The sequence below is a fragment of the Protopterus annectens genome, chromosome 10.part0 (assembly GCF_019279795.1).
Source record: "Protopterus annectens isolate FY-2018-M chromosome 10.part0, PAN1.0, whole genome shotgun sequence".
Lineage (NCBI taxonomy): Eukaryota > Metazoa > Chordata > Ceratodontiformes > Protopteridae > Protopterus > Protopterus annectens.
This window is the reverse complement of record NC_056744.1, coordinates 117,374,988-117,390,630: the sequence shown is the minus strand read 5'-3', so window position 1 is coordinate 117,390,630 and position 15,643 is coordinate 117,374,988. Positions and strand designations below refer to the sequence as shown.

At 44.3% G+C, this 15,643-nt stretch overlaps 1 protein-coding gene across 1 annotated transcript in view; it reads left to right on the top strand.

Moving 5' to 3' along the window:
- NOL11 (nucleolar protein 11) overlaps window positions 1–15,643 on the top strand; it is a 1,613,635-nt gene that overhangs the window by 1,416,243 nt on the left and 181,749 nt on the right. The window contains exon 14 of the mRNA XM_044086719.1: window positions 1–43. This exon is cut by the window's left edge and continues 50 nt beyond it. Coding sequence (XP_043942654.1) covers window positions 1–43 — 43 coding nt within the window. The remainder of the gene's footprint in view (window positions 44–15,643) is intronic.

Genomic DNA, 15,643 nt, shown 5'->3' with positions numbered 1-15,643 from the left:
GAATACAGAACTTCCTGGAAAGCATTCTCCAACTGTTAATCAGGTGAGCCTATGGAAAATATTTTTGTAAGAGAGCTGTAGTGAACTGTGTAAATTGGAGGGTATGTGAGAATGCTTTAGCTTTTAATTCTTTGTCAGGTTCATATTTGATTGTCTCAAATGAATAATGTTGTGTTTCCAGTATTAATTTGTCCATTGTGGATGAGATTATCATTCACACCCTTTTAAGTTTTGATGCAGAACAAACAGTTTAAGTAAAACAATTAACTCAGCTACAATAAAAAAAGGATTCATAGAAGTCCTTAAAGATGCTCATTATGACCACTACTACTGTAGCCTACATTGTATGGGTTATATCCTGCATAGACTGATGTTCTTTGTGTTTCACTGTTGCAGTCATTACATTTGGGTAATCTGCTGGCAGGTTGCCCTCAGTCGGCCTGATTAACAAAGTCTTGGGTCCTGCATCGGTTGCTGTCCCTTCTTCATGACATCAGGTTGTCAGGGGTATAAAGTATGCAGCCGACGCCATTACATCAGTCTTTCTTGACGTGCAGTGCGTGAAGCAGAAGCAGTTCGCAAGTGCCGGTTGGCCAACTCCTGAAATTTTTGTTTTCCAGTTTCAGAACTGAAGTCTTCAACTAAAAGCTAAGTACCCCGTTGAGGAAACTTTTTCTTTGCTCCTTACCGATGTCAGTAAAAGTTAAAAATTGCATTACTTGTGGGAAGCAAATACCTCATAAGGATTTTCATTTGTACTGTGTTCCATCCCTAGACCCTAACCATAACGTACCTTGCTGTCGGTTTTGTGCTTTATTTAATTAGCGCACTATCCATCGTCTGTACATTTTTGCTTCTAAATATTTCGGTTCTCGGTTTAATTATCCAGAAATTACGTCTGTTAGCCATCCGACTACTGGAATACCGAAAAAACTCAAAGAAAAAGACAGACCGGTGTTGAGGTCCAAAACTTCTAGCAACGCTTCTAAGCCAGTCGCCAGTTGGCCGGTACTTAGTGAGGCTCTTTCGCAGCCCCCGATACCCGCTACTTCTTATTCACAGACTTCTGACCCATTCGGAGTCCTGTATGCCGCGAGATGCTTCACCTATGGAACCCGCGGATGTCTCTACCTTGGATGGGTCCGGAGCCGCTGTGCATGCACTGGCTTCTGAGGGTGTATTCAGGCCTACAGACTTGCATATTAAACTGACTCCACCTTCAGTACCAAGACTTAAATCTCAGTCTATGTCTAAAAAACCGATGCCCAGGCCACATGTTCAGGCCCCTATGCCTAAAAAAGAAGTGATCAAAATGGCTGAAGATTTAGTTACTCTAATCAGGAGTAGTCATACCCCCCCCCCCCTTCTAAGAAGCCTAGGGCTGAACTTGACTATGAATCTTCTGAACAGGACTCTGTTTTTTCTGACTCTTCTAATGACCTGAATTTGTCCATAGCTACTTATGAGGATTTTGATGCAGAGGATTCCATTCCCTCTGCTTCTTTCCCTGAGGATTTCTCTTTTGGGGGAAACTTTTACATGCCTTAAGGGAGCATTTCCACTGGGAAAGTCAGGAATTTTCTGAATTCAAAAAGAGGCTTAGTGATTTCCTCCTTCCTCAGCATAGGCCTTTGGCTATACCTCCTGTACTAGACATCGTTGATGTGTTTTCGGAATCCAGTATGGCCCCTGATTTCCCTGCCTCTGGCCCCTAGTAAACCAGACAGATACTACAGGATTCCTGAGTCCCACAAATTCCTTTTCAAAAATCCTGTTGCGGACCCAGAAACCATTTCTTAGGGGCCCAAGAGCATTAAGGCTTCTACTGCTAAAAATCTTACCCCTTCTGACAGACTCCAAGGCGCTGGATAGATGGGGTAAAAAAGTTTATACTTCTGCAACCTTGGCAATTAGGTCTTTACACTGTCAGTTCCATGTGCTAAAATAACAGCATATCATGGGACTGCTTAAACAGAAAATTATGTTGATTTATGACTGTGGAAAATAGATTTACAGGATTTATTGCATTCAGCTGAACAAGTTGGAAAACATACTTTGCAATGTGGTTTTGATTCTTTAGAGGCCTCATGCAGGGCTGCTGTTACTGGGTCTGTGCTTAGAAGGCATGCTTGGCTTAAGGAGCGCACCCTCTGTCTGATCATGTTAAAGCAAAACTGTTGGATGCTCCTTTGCATCAGGACCCTGTCTGTTTGGCAATAAGGCTGAAGAAGTTCTAAAAAAGATGGAAGATAAAGCTAAATCTATGCAAACTGTGAAAGTTTTCTTAAGTACAACCTCCAAGATTTAGTAGGTACTGGCCTACTAAGAACTGGTCCTTTCCAGCTCATTCCAGAGCCACTCAAGCCAAACCCAGACACTCCAAAAGCACCAGGTTTCAGTCCCAAGGGACTCTCAGAACTAAGCAATGGGATGCTTCCACTTCCAAATCTGGAAATAACAAGACACCACCCTATGGTAAACAGTCTCATGACTGTCCTTGAAAATTACCAAGCACTTACCTCTCAGCCGCCCCTTTGGGGGGGAAACTGGCTCTTCATGCAAAAAACTGCCAACTTATAACCCAGGACAAATGAGTTTTAAATAGTGTTCCAGGGATACAGATTTCATTTCCACACGTTGCCAACTCCAAACGGGTGGCCAGACCTGCCCCAAAATCAGTGGGTAGAGGCTCAGAAACAAGTACCCCCCCCCCCTAAACATGGGGGCTATTCAACTAGTACAAGAAGAGGAAAAGGGACAAGGTTTCTATTCCAGACTTTTCCTGGTACTCAGAAAAGACAAATCATGGCATCCAATTCTGGACCTGTCTACTCTAAACACCTTTCTGGACATTCCAAAATTCAAGATGCTGACTCTTCACTAGTTACTTCTTATGCTAGGCAAGGATGCCTGGTTGGCAACTCTAGATTTAAGAGGCTTACCTGCATATCCCAATCGGGGAATTTTGCACAAGATACCTACTCTTCAAAGCAGGCTACTTGCATTATGAGTTCTCTGCACTGCCCTTTGGCTTGTCTACTGTGCCCAGGATATTCACAAAGTGCCTGGCTCCAGTAATTGCATTTTGCAGACAAATAAATATTCAAATATATCCATACCTGGACAATTGTCTAATTCAGGCAGAAAACCAGGCCACTCTTCTAAAACCTCTGGAGTTTGTAAAAAGGGTTCTAACTTGTCTAGGGTACACCATAAACAAAAAGAAATCACAACTGGTACCCTCTCAAAAAATTACATTCCTGGGTGCAAGCTTGAATACAACTGCCCAGATGGCTTTCCTTATGCCAAAAAAGCAAATTAATTTGGTGACTTCAGGTGGCCACAAAAGCCCTGCTATATCTGCAAGACAAATAATGCAAGCCTTGGGGTTCATGGCCTCCTGCATTCTTCTAATTCCATATGCAAGACTGCATATGAGGAAACTTCAGTGGTACTTAAAAAGTTTATGAAGTCAACATTGTCACAGCCTGGAAACAGTGATTCCTATCATACCTTGCCTGCACCTAGAGATCCTATGGTGGGCAGAGGCCTGCCAACAAAACAAGGGACTGCCATTCACACTACCCCCTGCCTCCCAAACCCTAACTACAGATGCATCAGACTATGCATGGGGGGCTCATCTGGCAGGGAAGTGCATTCAGGGCAAATGGAGCCCAAATCAAATGCACCTTCATGTCAATCAAAAAGAAATGTTCGCTGTACAGAATGCGCTGACTGCCTTCATCCAGGACATCTAATGGTAAAGACAGACACCACCACGGTTATGTGGTACATAAGCGGGGGGGGTACACTTTCCTACCCTCTCTGCAGACTAGCCATGACATTGTGGAATACGGCCTTGAGCTACCAAGTACAACTACAAGCTCAATTCCTGCCAAGAAAGCTGAATATTCTGGCAGACTAAGCAGAAATCTCATGGACCCACATGAATGTAAACTGGAACCATGGATTTTCAACATGTTGACACGCAAATGGAGGAGCCCAGACATAGATCATTTTGCCTCACCCCAGAACTACCAGTTGGACAAATTTTGTACAAGAACTCCTCACAAAAAAGCCTGGAAAGTGGATGCTCTGTCCTTCAGCTGGAAAAACCTATCAGTCTATGCCTTTCCCCCTCTGCCTCTGCTCTCCAAAGTTCTACTAAAAGTCAAACAGGACAAACCAAAAATGATTTTGATTTTTCCAGACTGGCCACGCCAACACTGGTACCCACTCCTGCACAGTGTCACAAATTTCTCCATGGCACCTACCTCAGACACCTTCCTTACTGTCTCAGCAGGAGTACCAAATTCTGCACCCTCAGCTCCAAACATTGAATCTTGCAGCTTGGCAAATCATTTAAATTCCCCCTTAGCATCCCTCAGCAAACATGTGATGGATGTCATTTTAGAGGCGAGAAGACCTAGTGCTAGAAAATCTTATGCTGACAAATGGAAAAGATTCTGTGCCTGGAATCAATCTCAAGAGATGTGCACAGCAGTGCCCAATTTACCTCAGATTTTGCAATACTTAACTGAGATGCTGTCTTTTTCCTCCATTAAAATCCATGCCTCAGCCATTTCAGCTCATTACAACACAGAATCTCCCCCCTTCTCTCATCCTCTGCTAAAGCAGTATCTCAGAGGGGCCAAAAACTTGAGACCACCCAGGAGAGCTCCATCCCCTGCCTGGGACCTTAACTTTGTATTGGAGAAACTCACTGTACCTCCTTTCAAGCCAGCTGCTACTGTAGACTTAAAATTTCTTTCCTGGAAAACAGCCTTCCTTTTAGCAATCACTTCAGTTAGAAGGATATCTGAATTATTAGGGCAGTGGAGCCTTTCATCATCTTTCATGCGGACAGGATGTCACTCAGGACCAATCCATCCTTCATGCCCAAGGTGGTATCCACTGTGGCTCTTAATCAGTCCATTCATTTGCCAACTTTCTTGCCCAATCCACAGGACAAGGGGGAGTGGATTCTGCATTCATTGGATGTACACAGACAACTTAGATTCTGCTTGGACAGGACTAAATCTCAAAGAAAATCTGAACAACTGCTTGTAGCATTTGCTGCAGGGGCAGAGGGGAAGGCTATTTCAAAACAAACCATTTCTAAATGGATAAGCTATTGTATTAATTTCTGCTATAAGCACCATGGAAAACCTCTCCCCCAGGGGATCAGATCTCATTCCACAAGGGCTGCATCTACTTCTACAGCCTTTCTCAGCGGTGTTCCTACCAGGGATATTCTAGAAGCTGCTACCTGGAGTTCAGTTCATACTTTCACCAAACATTATCACTTACCAATTTTCTCTAAATCCAGAGCTGGCTTTGCCACTGCTGTTTTGCAGGGCCTTATAGCTGGTCCTAATGCTCTATAAATCCATCCTCCCAACCATAGCTTTGGGAATCTACCCAAATGTAATGACTGCAACAGTGAAACACGAAGAACATAGTACAGTTGTGTACACTTATCATAAATGTAGATGTTCCAGTGTATTCACTGTTGCAGTCCTGGTTACCCTCCCTCCAGCCCCGTTTTTCTCTTACTATACCTCTACTTTCTTTTACTATGCTTAAAAGCCTTTTTGGTGTATTTGTTTTTGTTTGGAGGTATATTTTTGTGTTTTTAATTACTTGTACATTTTGCTCCCCATTTGGGGGGGACCTGACATCTGGGGCAAGAAAAACTGATGTAATGGCATTGGCTACATACTTTTATACCCCTGACAACCTGATGTCATGGAAGAAGGGACAGCAACCGATGCAGGACACAAGACTTTGTTAATCAGACCGACTGAGGGCAACCTGCCAGCAGATTACCCAAATGTAATGACTGCAACAGTGAATACACTCGAACATCTATATTTATGGTAAGTGTACACAACTGTACTTTCCAGCCACCCAGCTTCCAAAGCTTCAGGGCATCTAAAAGCTGACCTGGCTAAGTCAAGTTTGGGTGCCAAGCCCTTCAGAGCTTTCCTGCTGCTGAGAAGAGTGCTTCTCTTGGGCATTTCAAGGATCAACGTTTGGCAAACACTGTTCTGTTGCTGGGCAGATAAGTTGATTTTAGGGAGAAAATTCCAAATTATTTTTTTACTTAAACTTTCAAAGCATTACTTTTAAGTTTGGTAAAAGTGCGACTGTCTCTAGACTTTTTTGTTGTTTTAAACAGGAAAGCACTTTTGCAGTAAAAAGTTAAGTTTAAAGCTACTTTTTCTGTAGCACAACTGTAGTTTTATTTTTGGTGGCTGGAGAATTGGAGAAAGTGTTTGAAGTGCTTTTTACTGTGCTTTTCTGGGGAAACTTTTTTTTCTGCTGCTTTTCTGTTTTACTGACTATTGCTGCAAAGTTTCCCTGAGAATCCAGTCCTATTTTCAATTTGTCCATGGAACAAAGTACCAGTCCTTCAGTCAGACCTTCCAACCAAAAAAGGAAGATTAAGCAGCTTTTTCCACTACAACAGACTGGTAATCTACCTCAGCTGTAAGTGGTTGACTTTTGCTGTGGCCAAAACTGGCTCCTCAGACCACTTTTTCTCTCTGGACCAGGGTTAGCCATGTCTTTCACAGCTGTTGGGGTCCCATTAGTAGGTAAGGGAGTCAAAATCTTATTGGCCTGTGGAAAAGGGGCAAAGAATGTGCCTCTGCTTAGCCATAATGTTCATAGGTTGGTACTAGGCTATCGGCCCTAGGGCCTATACAAGCCTAGCCATAACAATTCCCTGGGTATTTCTTCCCACGCTATTTACTTCACTGAACCCCAGTCTAGCAGGACGACTGACGTGCTCCCTGGGGTGAATTTCCTTTCTCCCATCCAATCGTCAGGGTTCCTTTTGAAGAGGGCCAAAGAGGTGTTCTGCTTGACATGTATGGACAGTCTATTCCAGAGTCTGGGGAGTTTCTGGGTCAGGAACCTATCCCTCCATCATGTTTTGTTTATTGTGATGATGAGATTTAGATCCCTGGAGCATGTGGCTCTGAGGGTTTCGGATTTCTTCAAGTGCAGCATGTCAAACAGCTCTGGGTTTGACATGGCCTTGTATATTAAGCAGAGATCGCCTCTGAGTAGACTATATGCGACCGAGTATAGCTGGAGTTTTTTAAGGCGGTCAGCGTAGGGCATCTGCTTTAGGCCTGTGATTCTTTTAGTGAGTTATTTCTGCGGCTTTTCCAGTTGTTGCAGATTTCTTGAGAGGTACATACCAAGCGGGGCATTGTATTCTATAATGGGTCTAATGATGGGATGAGTACAGTGGGACAATGACCTCCTTTTTTTCTGGATGAAAAGCCCTTGGTGATGCGGTGTGCCACATAGGATTTCCTGACTGTTGTGGCGATGTGGTTATCGAAGGTGAGACCACTGTCCATCTGTGTCCCTAAGTCTCCTATTACACTTTCGGTGTTTAGTGTACTGCCACCTATGTGGTAATTCACGGGTACATGTTTGTTCCCCAAAGGGGATAACTATACATTTCTTGGCATTGAGCTTGAACCCATGGCTGTGGCACCAAGCATCTGTTTCTGTAAGGCCCTTTTGTAGAGTATCCACATCATTTGGGGATTCGATAATGGCTCCCAGTTTGCAGTTATATGAAAACTTTGTTAGCCAGAGTCCCTTGGTGTGTTGGCCTGTACTTCAGAGAAGTAGATGCGAAACGAGCGGTCCCAGGACTGAACCCTGAGGTACTCCACTTGCCACTTGTTTGAAGCTGGATTTGGAGTCTGCTACTTTTACAGTGTGGGTTCTGTCAGTAAGCCATTTGGCAACCCATAGTGACATAGGGATTAATGCCCATCTGAAACATTGAAGAAATATATAAACTCAAATAACAAAAGACAGGAAAACATTGAAGAAGCTTTAGTTAGCTATTCAGAAAAAACTGATAAAACTGCAAAAATCAGAGGATGAAGTTAAGAAATGGCTGGGCTGAATGTGAGGCTTCTCAAGAAGAGCTGTTTCAAAATAGAGTTAGAAGGCAGTGTGTAGAGCGAACCGTAGTTTTAATGCTGCACCAAATAAATGAACAGACTGTTTATTTTATGAAAGCACAAGTAAGCAAATGGAGTGGTGTTCCACAGCAGAACTGAAAGAGCACTTTGAGTGTTTGCTCCAAATCTGACCATGAAAAAGCAGCCAAGACCTGTTATAGTAAAGATGCAGTAGTGTCAGCAGAAAGGGTTGATTCTGTCAAAACTGTGGCAGAAATTAAAAGCATTAAAAATTGGGGACCATGTGTGTGCACAAAATTATTATTCACTACACAAGGCATATGAGAAGCAAATTTATCCTAACAGTCATGGAATGTTGAGAGGCAGGTGTGAGATTGAAGGTGCTGCATCCGGCTATCTTCAGATTATTTTTTCTTGCTGACTCGGGACATTTTTTGGATGCAGAGAAGTCTAAGGAGGAAACTGAAGTTTAACGCACAAAACGTGAGCCAGCAAGCACAAGGATTCTGCTTCTCTTTCATCTGACAGTAAACCTCATGGAATGACTTTGCAAGTGAAACCATTTCCACTGTTCCAAAGGAAAATGTTTGAGAGAGAGAACAGGAGATGACTAGAAGAATCATGAGTACCTTTGACTTGAACCAGTGTGGTGTTGGTAAATGAAGATGATCGGAAAGATCAGCAACAATGAAATTATTGAATAAATGGAAGACTAAAGCCTCGGTCCTGTTTGTGAAATGTGGCTTTACAAGGGAAAAAAAAGGATTAAAAAATGGAATTTTTGTTGACTTTGTTAAACTTGTGTGAGTGGACTGTAAAGTGTTAAACTTGTGTGAGTGGACTGTAAAGTGTATACCCCACTATCTAATGTCTGCTCAGTCTTCATCAAACCTGTGGGTCTTTGTTCCGACCTTAGAGCCGACTCAGCTGTGGTCAAGCTAAGGATTCCAAGCTAGAGCTCCTCCCACCCTACCCATACTGCCTTGCTCCTCTCCGATACCTTAGATCTTGTTTGCCATGCACAGCGAAGCATTGGTCATGTTAGAGCTCCTCCTTGGGTGTTTCTAACGTTTGTTCCTACAGTCGTAAGTGGCTTTTGACCAGTCTACTTTTTCTACCCACCCTTTCTGTTTTCTTACTATTTTTTAAACATATTTGTTTTTTTCATAGTAGGTATATCGTAGCAGTTTCTTCCACATGGTCATAGCGTTCCTCTCTGTCTTCCTTCTGTTTCCTTACTATATCAGACAAGTCTGACACGTCCATTGGCTTTAAAAAAAAAATGCACTTCCAGTAGGCACAAGATCTGATGCTCACAGGGAGTGCGTTTATTGTTTGAGTCCTGCCCACCTTCAGGTGGCTTGTTCTATCTGCAAAGCCCTTCTCCCCTGGACCCTTGCAGAGGGAAGAAACAAGCTGGTTCTTAGAGACCTTGCTCCCCTTCCTCCTAGAGCTTTTGCTTCTATATTGGTCCAAACCCTCGCCAAAAACCCTAAGGATGCCAGGGATCATGAGAAACGGTCCCTGGACCCATCCATGTGAATTGAGTTGAAGCCTTCTAAAAAGGCCCCGAGACCTTCAGAGTTCCTCGGCTCAGATATCTGCGTCTTCCTCTCCACCTAATACCCCAGCCCCCTCTTCGGGGCCAGAGCCTGTGATACAGTGAGTCTCCTAGGGATGCTTCTCCAAACATCACTCCAGACCCCCCTCTATTTCCTCTTCCATCAGGTCCTCTCAGAGCCTGTCTGAGAACGAGGTGGACAGATTGAGGAAGTTTCTCGTTACACAGATCCAGATGGGAGGTCAACCCAGCTCTGTCCCGTATGGAATCTGCAAGCAGAGCTTCTCCCTGCAGAATAGTTTCTCCTCTGATCCGGCCTGCAGTTTTTGAGCTCCTGGATCCATCGGTCCCTGGGACTGGTTTGTTGGGTCAGATAGTCTTTACCTCTTCGAGCCTGACTGCTTCCATGACTTGCTCAGTTCCAACCGAGTTGGGGCTGTGTGTCCAGGAGCCGAAGCCTCTGTCAGGTCTGGGGGAATTACTTCGGCATTCAACAGCTTGTTGCTGATTCCCCCTCTGAGCAAAGGGCTACTGGTGACCGGGGCTGGTCTGTTTCTGATCCCTTGGGACAGGGGAGGTTTCCTGCAGACTTTGGGAGTCCTTCAGCCTTTGAGGTGGTGCAGAGGGTCCTCTCTGCTCCTTGGAGACTTCCGGCTCCTACAGTTTCAGATCCACCTCTTGCCCTCCTGAGGTCTGTTTCAGAGACCTCTGTTCTGCCACCGGGGTAGCCAGCTCCTGAGGGCCGCCAGCCTCTTCCATTTGGGGAAGCCCAGACTTCTTCCAACACCTCCCCGGAGCACAACACCAAGGAGGTTCCTCGGAAGAAAACATGCAAAAGGAGGCACCTGGATTCCCCAGAGGAATTTCTCACGACAGAAACTGACTTCCATGAGGGATTCCCCTATTGAGAAATTTTAGAAATTCTTCTCCAGAGAGGTGGCTGGTCAGCTCCAATCCCCAGTCCGGATGAGTCGGTGTTCCTGGAGGGCTTCAGGACTGACATATCTGCATCCTTGGTGCCCCCCCCCCCACAGATCCCTTTGTGGACCTAGTGTCTGCAAGGGCATGGGAGGAACCAGAGACTATTCCTAAAAGAGCGGACAAAATTCTTAGTGACCCACCAGGATAGACCCCACTGGATGAAAAGCATTCCAGTTAATGCCATGGTGGTTGTGGCAGCCAGCAAGAAAGTTTGCCCAGGAAAGCTCTACTGTCCATCACCCTAACAGGGAGTCTGGGGCCGTGGACAGCTTTGGTAAAAGGGTCTACACTTCTTCCATTTTTGCCCTCAGACCATTTAATTACCTTTCCCATTTTATGAGGCTGCAGAGAGACTTTCTTAAGGAAATCTCTAGCTCCAGCCTGAGTCCGTGACGGCAGAGGAATGGAATTCCTTTTCTTCCCACATGGCCCCTCTACAGTCCATTTCCAACGTGTCCATGAGGCTGATCTCATAACAGGATTGAGGGCACCTCTAAGGGGGGGGGGGCCAGATCTGGCATTGCTATTCATTGCCCTGTCTGGATGTGGCTGTGTGATTTTGCAGAACCCTTCAAGGCTTCATTTGTCAATGCTCCCTTTGGTTCCCTCCTCTTTGGACCGACTGAGAGAGACTCCCACAGCTAGAAATATGGAAAGACCCCTGTCTGCTGTCGAAATTTGCTTCTCTATCCTGCAAAGGTCATTCTGCAAGAATCAACGTGGGGGAAAGTTGTGGTTTAGAAAATCCCAAAGCCCTTTCCAGGATGCTCAGGGAGATTTTCTCCCAGGGGTAGAGGGAAGGAATAATTCCAGTGTTAGATGCTGCACTTGAGGCAGAGGAGATCCACTGAATCGGGGGTCTAGGGATTCTCATTTGGAGAAATCCTTGCAGCATCCCTGAGGTGTTGCCTGACTGTCCATCTCTGGAGGCAGACAAGGGACATTGCTCCTTGCACCTAGAAGCCTGATTAGCCATCACAAGTGACTGGTGGGTGCAAGGTATCATATCCATGGGTTACTTCATTCCCTTTTCAAATCTCCCTGAGCCAAAACAACTCCTCACTGATGTTCCACCCAATCAAAGGGAGGAGGTAGCTTTGGAAATTGCAAAGTTGCCTCAAAAAGTCATCCAGGAGGTCCCCTCAGACCAACACTGATCAGGGATTTACTCCTGATTCTTTTTAGTTTCAAAGAAACCAGGGGATCACAGGCCCATACTGGACCTAACTTAATCGAACAAATTGGTAAAGCAGATGAAGTTCAGGATGGCACAGTTCAGTCGATCCTTCCCATTCTACAGAAGGATGACTGGATGTGCTTGATAGACCTCAAGGATGCGTACTGTCATCAAAATGAAAAGGTGATCCTGAAGGTACCTCCATTTCAGGCAGGGAGCCAGACACTACCAATTTCGTGCTCTTCCATTTGGCCTCACCACAGTCCCCAGGATGTTCACCCAAATGCAAGACGGTAGTTGCAACTCACTTCAGACTGCAGGGATTCCACGTTTTTCTTTACCTGGTGGACTGGCTCCTAGTCGCACCATCCAGACATCTCGTAATTCAGGCCAGGAATGGCATCTGGCCCCAACCTTAGGGATCACTATAAATCTTCAGAAGTCGCAATTGCAACCTCTGCAAATGATAGATTTTCTAGGAGCCCACTTGAATACAAACAAAACTCTGTACATATCAGGCAAATGCTAGCGGTTCCTGTTCTTCCAGCAAATGTCCTCAGGGCTCTGGGTTCGACGGCTACAACAATAAATTTAGTACTGACATCTGGCTTACATGTGAGAGTCCTGCAGTTGATGTCAGTCCAGTGGTCCCTTCTGCACCATCCCCTCAATCATTCTACAAGACTGTCTTGAGTGTGAAAACATTCTCTTTTGTGGTGGTTTCACAATCCCAAAGTTTCTCGGGGCCGACCTTTAATTCTTCCCACCCCGTCGCCACATTGACCACGGATGCTCCCCAGCTGGGGTTGGGGGGGATGCATTATCTGGGACTGACAGTTCAGGGCATGTGGACTCCAGAGGAGACCAATCTGCATGTCAGCGTCCTAGAGATGAGGGTGGTGCTCTTCACTCCCTTCTTCCTCTAGGGGCAATTGCAATTCAGACCGACAACATGTCTGTTGTGTGGTACATTAACAAACAAGGTGGAACCAAGTCCTATGCCCTTTGTTGAGAAGCAGTGAGTGTGTGCACCAATGGGCTCTCTGTACCAACTGCTTTCTAGTTGCAATGCATATTCTGTGTGAGCACATGTTGGCGTACAAGCTTAGGATACTATTGATGCCCCATCAGTGGTCTCTGAATCATTAAGTGGCAAACAGGATTTTTCTCAGATGGGGTCAACCCTGCTGCGATCTTTTTGCCTCCCCCTTCAACAACAAATGCAGCAGGTACTTTGCCCTGATCCTTCCACAAGGATAGTCGCCAAGAGATGCTGTAGTCCGTGCTTGGCCTTCCAGTCTATTTTATGCATTCCCTCCTGTTCGTCAGCTTCCCAAATTCCTTCAGAAGGCATGCAGGTTAAAGAGCAAAGTGATCCTTATTGCCCCTTTTGGCCTCGACAAGTTTGGTTCACCTTCCTGTGGTGGTCTCTAATTTAACTTCTGTGGGCACTAGAGTCTTGTCCAGACCATCTGTCTCTCCCCTCAGGGCAACTCCATCCAGATCTTAACCTTGAAACTGACCACATGGTTTCTCCTATTCTTATGATGAGTAGACAATCCAGGCTTTCTTCCCCAGTCCAAAAAAGATTTCCTCCCATAAGTTTTCTACCAGGAAAATGTATAAAAAAGTGGAAAAGGTTTTCCATGTGGGCCCAACAGCGTCACAGTGATCCACTTACGGTGCCCATTTCAGCAGTCTTGGACTTCCTAGCTGGCCTACTTCATTCAGGGGCTAGCTTCTCTACTTCTGTAGTTCAGTTGGCAGACATTTCTAATTTTCATATTGGGGAAAATGCTGCATCTTTAGCTTCTTGTAGGCTTTGCAAAGCTTTCCTCAAGGGTGTGTTCCTTCTTTGCCCCCCTATCAAAGATCCTGCTCCTCTGTGGGATCTTACGTTGGTTCTCCGAGCTCTGACTTTGCCTTCTTTTGAACCTGCTGCAAAGGCAGATTTGAAGTTTTTTTTTCCTGGAAAACAGCCTTGTTAGTAGCAATTACTTCTGCCAAGAGGGTTTGAAAACTACAAGCGTAGTCTTCCCAACCCCCCCATCTTATTTTCCATAAAGACAGTGTTACTTTATGTACTAACCCTTCTCTCTCTTACCGAAGGTTGGGTCAGTAAATATCATCAATCAATCCACTAGCCTACCTGTGTTTTTCCTGAATTTTCAAAATAAGGGTGAATATATTTTTCACCTCTTAGACATTCATAGACGATTGTGCTTCTACCTTGGTAGAAAAAAAAAATCTTTCAGAAAATTTGATCAACTGTTTGTGGCTTTCTCTGATTCCAAAAAGAGAGAAAACTGTTGTCGAACCTATTATTGCTTGATGTTAAGGGATTGTGTTTCTCATGTTGATTCATTGAACAATGTTCTTTTACCTAGACCAGTCAGAGCTCATTCCACAAGATCCATAGCCATGCCCAGGCTTTTTGGTCCAGAGTTTTTTTCGAAAATATTTGTGCCTCTGCTTCATGGGCGAGTTCTCACATGTTTATTTTGCATTACAAACCTGGTATCTCCAGGAATAGGGCTGTTTTTGGCTCTGCAGTGCTCTCCAGAGTGTCCTTCCATGAGGCCACCCAGATCTGTGTAGCTGGGGACTCTGTCCCACAGGTTTGAAGACTGAACAGACAGACATAATTAGATAAAGAAGCTGTGCATTCACCAGAACATTCCATCTGTGTTGTTTGCTTCAGTGTTAACCTTCCCTCCCTCCTTCCCCCTTCCTTATAGCTGAAGGACCTGATGGAAAACACTAGGAATCTTTGTTCTTGTTTTAAGCTCCTGCACATTCTTTAAGCTCTGTTGTTTTTAAGTATGTATTTCTCTTCTGAGAAAATTGGCAGCAAAGTCTATCTGAGAGGAACGAGGCAGTATGGGTAGGGTGGGAGGAGCTCTAGCTTGGAATCCTTAGCTTGCCGATGGCAGAGTCTGTTCTGAGGTCGGAAGAGAGACCCACAGGCTTGATGAAGACTGAAGCAGACAACGCAAATAGAACACTGAGTACATAACTTCTTTTTAGTGTCTTTTAAAAAATTGACATAACGAGGGTTAACTAAGTAAATCATTTATTGGCTTTTGTATAAAATATTTTGATATAAACTGCATATTATATTGTAAAGCAGTTTTTACAGTGTCCATTCAGTTTATTTTAAATGGGGATGAGTCTTTACAGAGGCTGTTAAATGTTAAAGTAAACAAGTACTTTTTCTTGGTTGCAAGAAATATAGGCTTTACACTATAACAGGATAAAGGCTGGAAAAAAACAAGTTAATATAATGGTGTGATCTTGTACTGTTGGGGTGGGGTGTAAAAATATGGATTATGTGCAGAATTGACAATTTCCCTTGTTTTCACAAGGGAGGATGTCTAAATTAATGTCCTTGTTTTAAACCATAAACATTTTTGTAATGAGCCTTGGAAATGAAACAAAATGATGAAAGATGCTAAGTTTCTTGCATCTGTGAAGAAAATTGCATCCTGTCACAAATCTCCCAGGACTAAACCATTTCACATCAACATCAGAAACATAAAGAACCAACTTCTTGAATTCTATGAGTGGATGGCTGTATACTCCCCTGATATTTTAGTAATTGCAGAGACATGACCAGTGTAAAAGCTGCACAATTTCTAACCCTGGCTACAATGTCCATAAACTAGACAGAGTAAACAAAGCAGGTGGGGCTTGCTATGATTTATAAAAATGCTCTCAAGTTATCATTTCCCCTGAAGTATTTCACAATGTATTAATATAGAAGTTTGCCTCACTACTGAAACTCTAACTATAAATCCTAGTAATTATAGGCATTTACATACCTCCCCCTGGAAACAGTGTATCCACTACAGAAGCCTGTCTATGCGGAGTCTCAAAATCCCATAGAAAACAGTTATCCTAGGTGACCTAAATGTTGACTGGATGCCAGTCAGCTTAGCAGTACCTACCAAACAATACATCTGTACG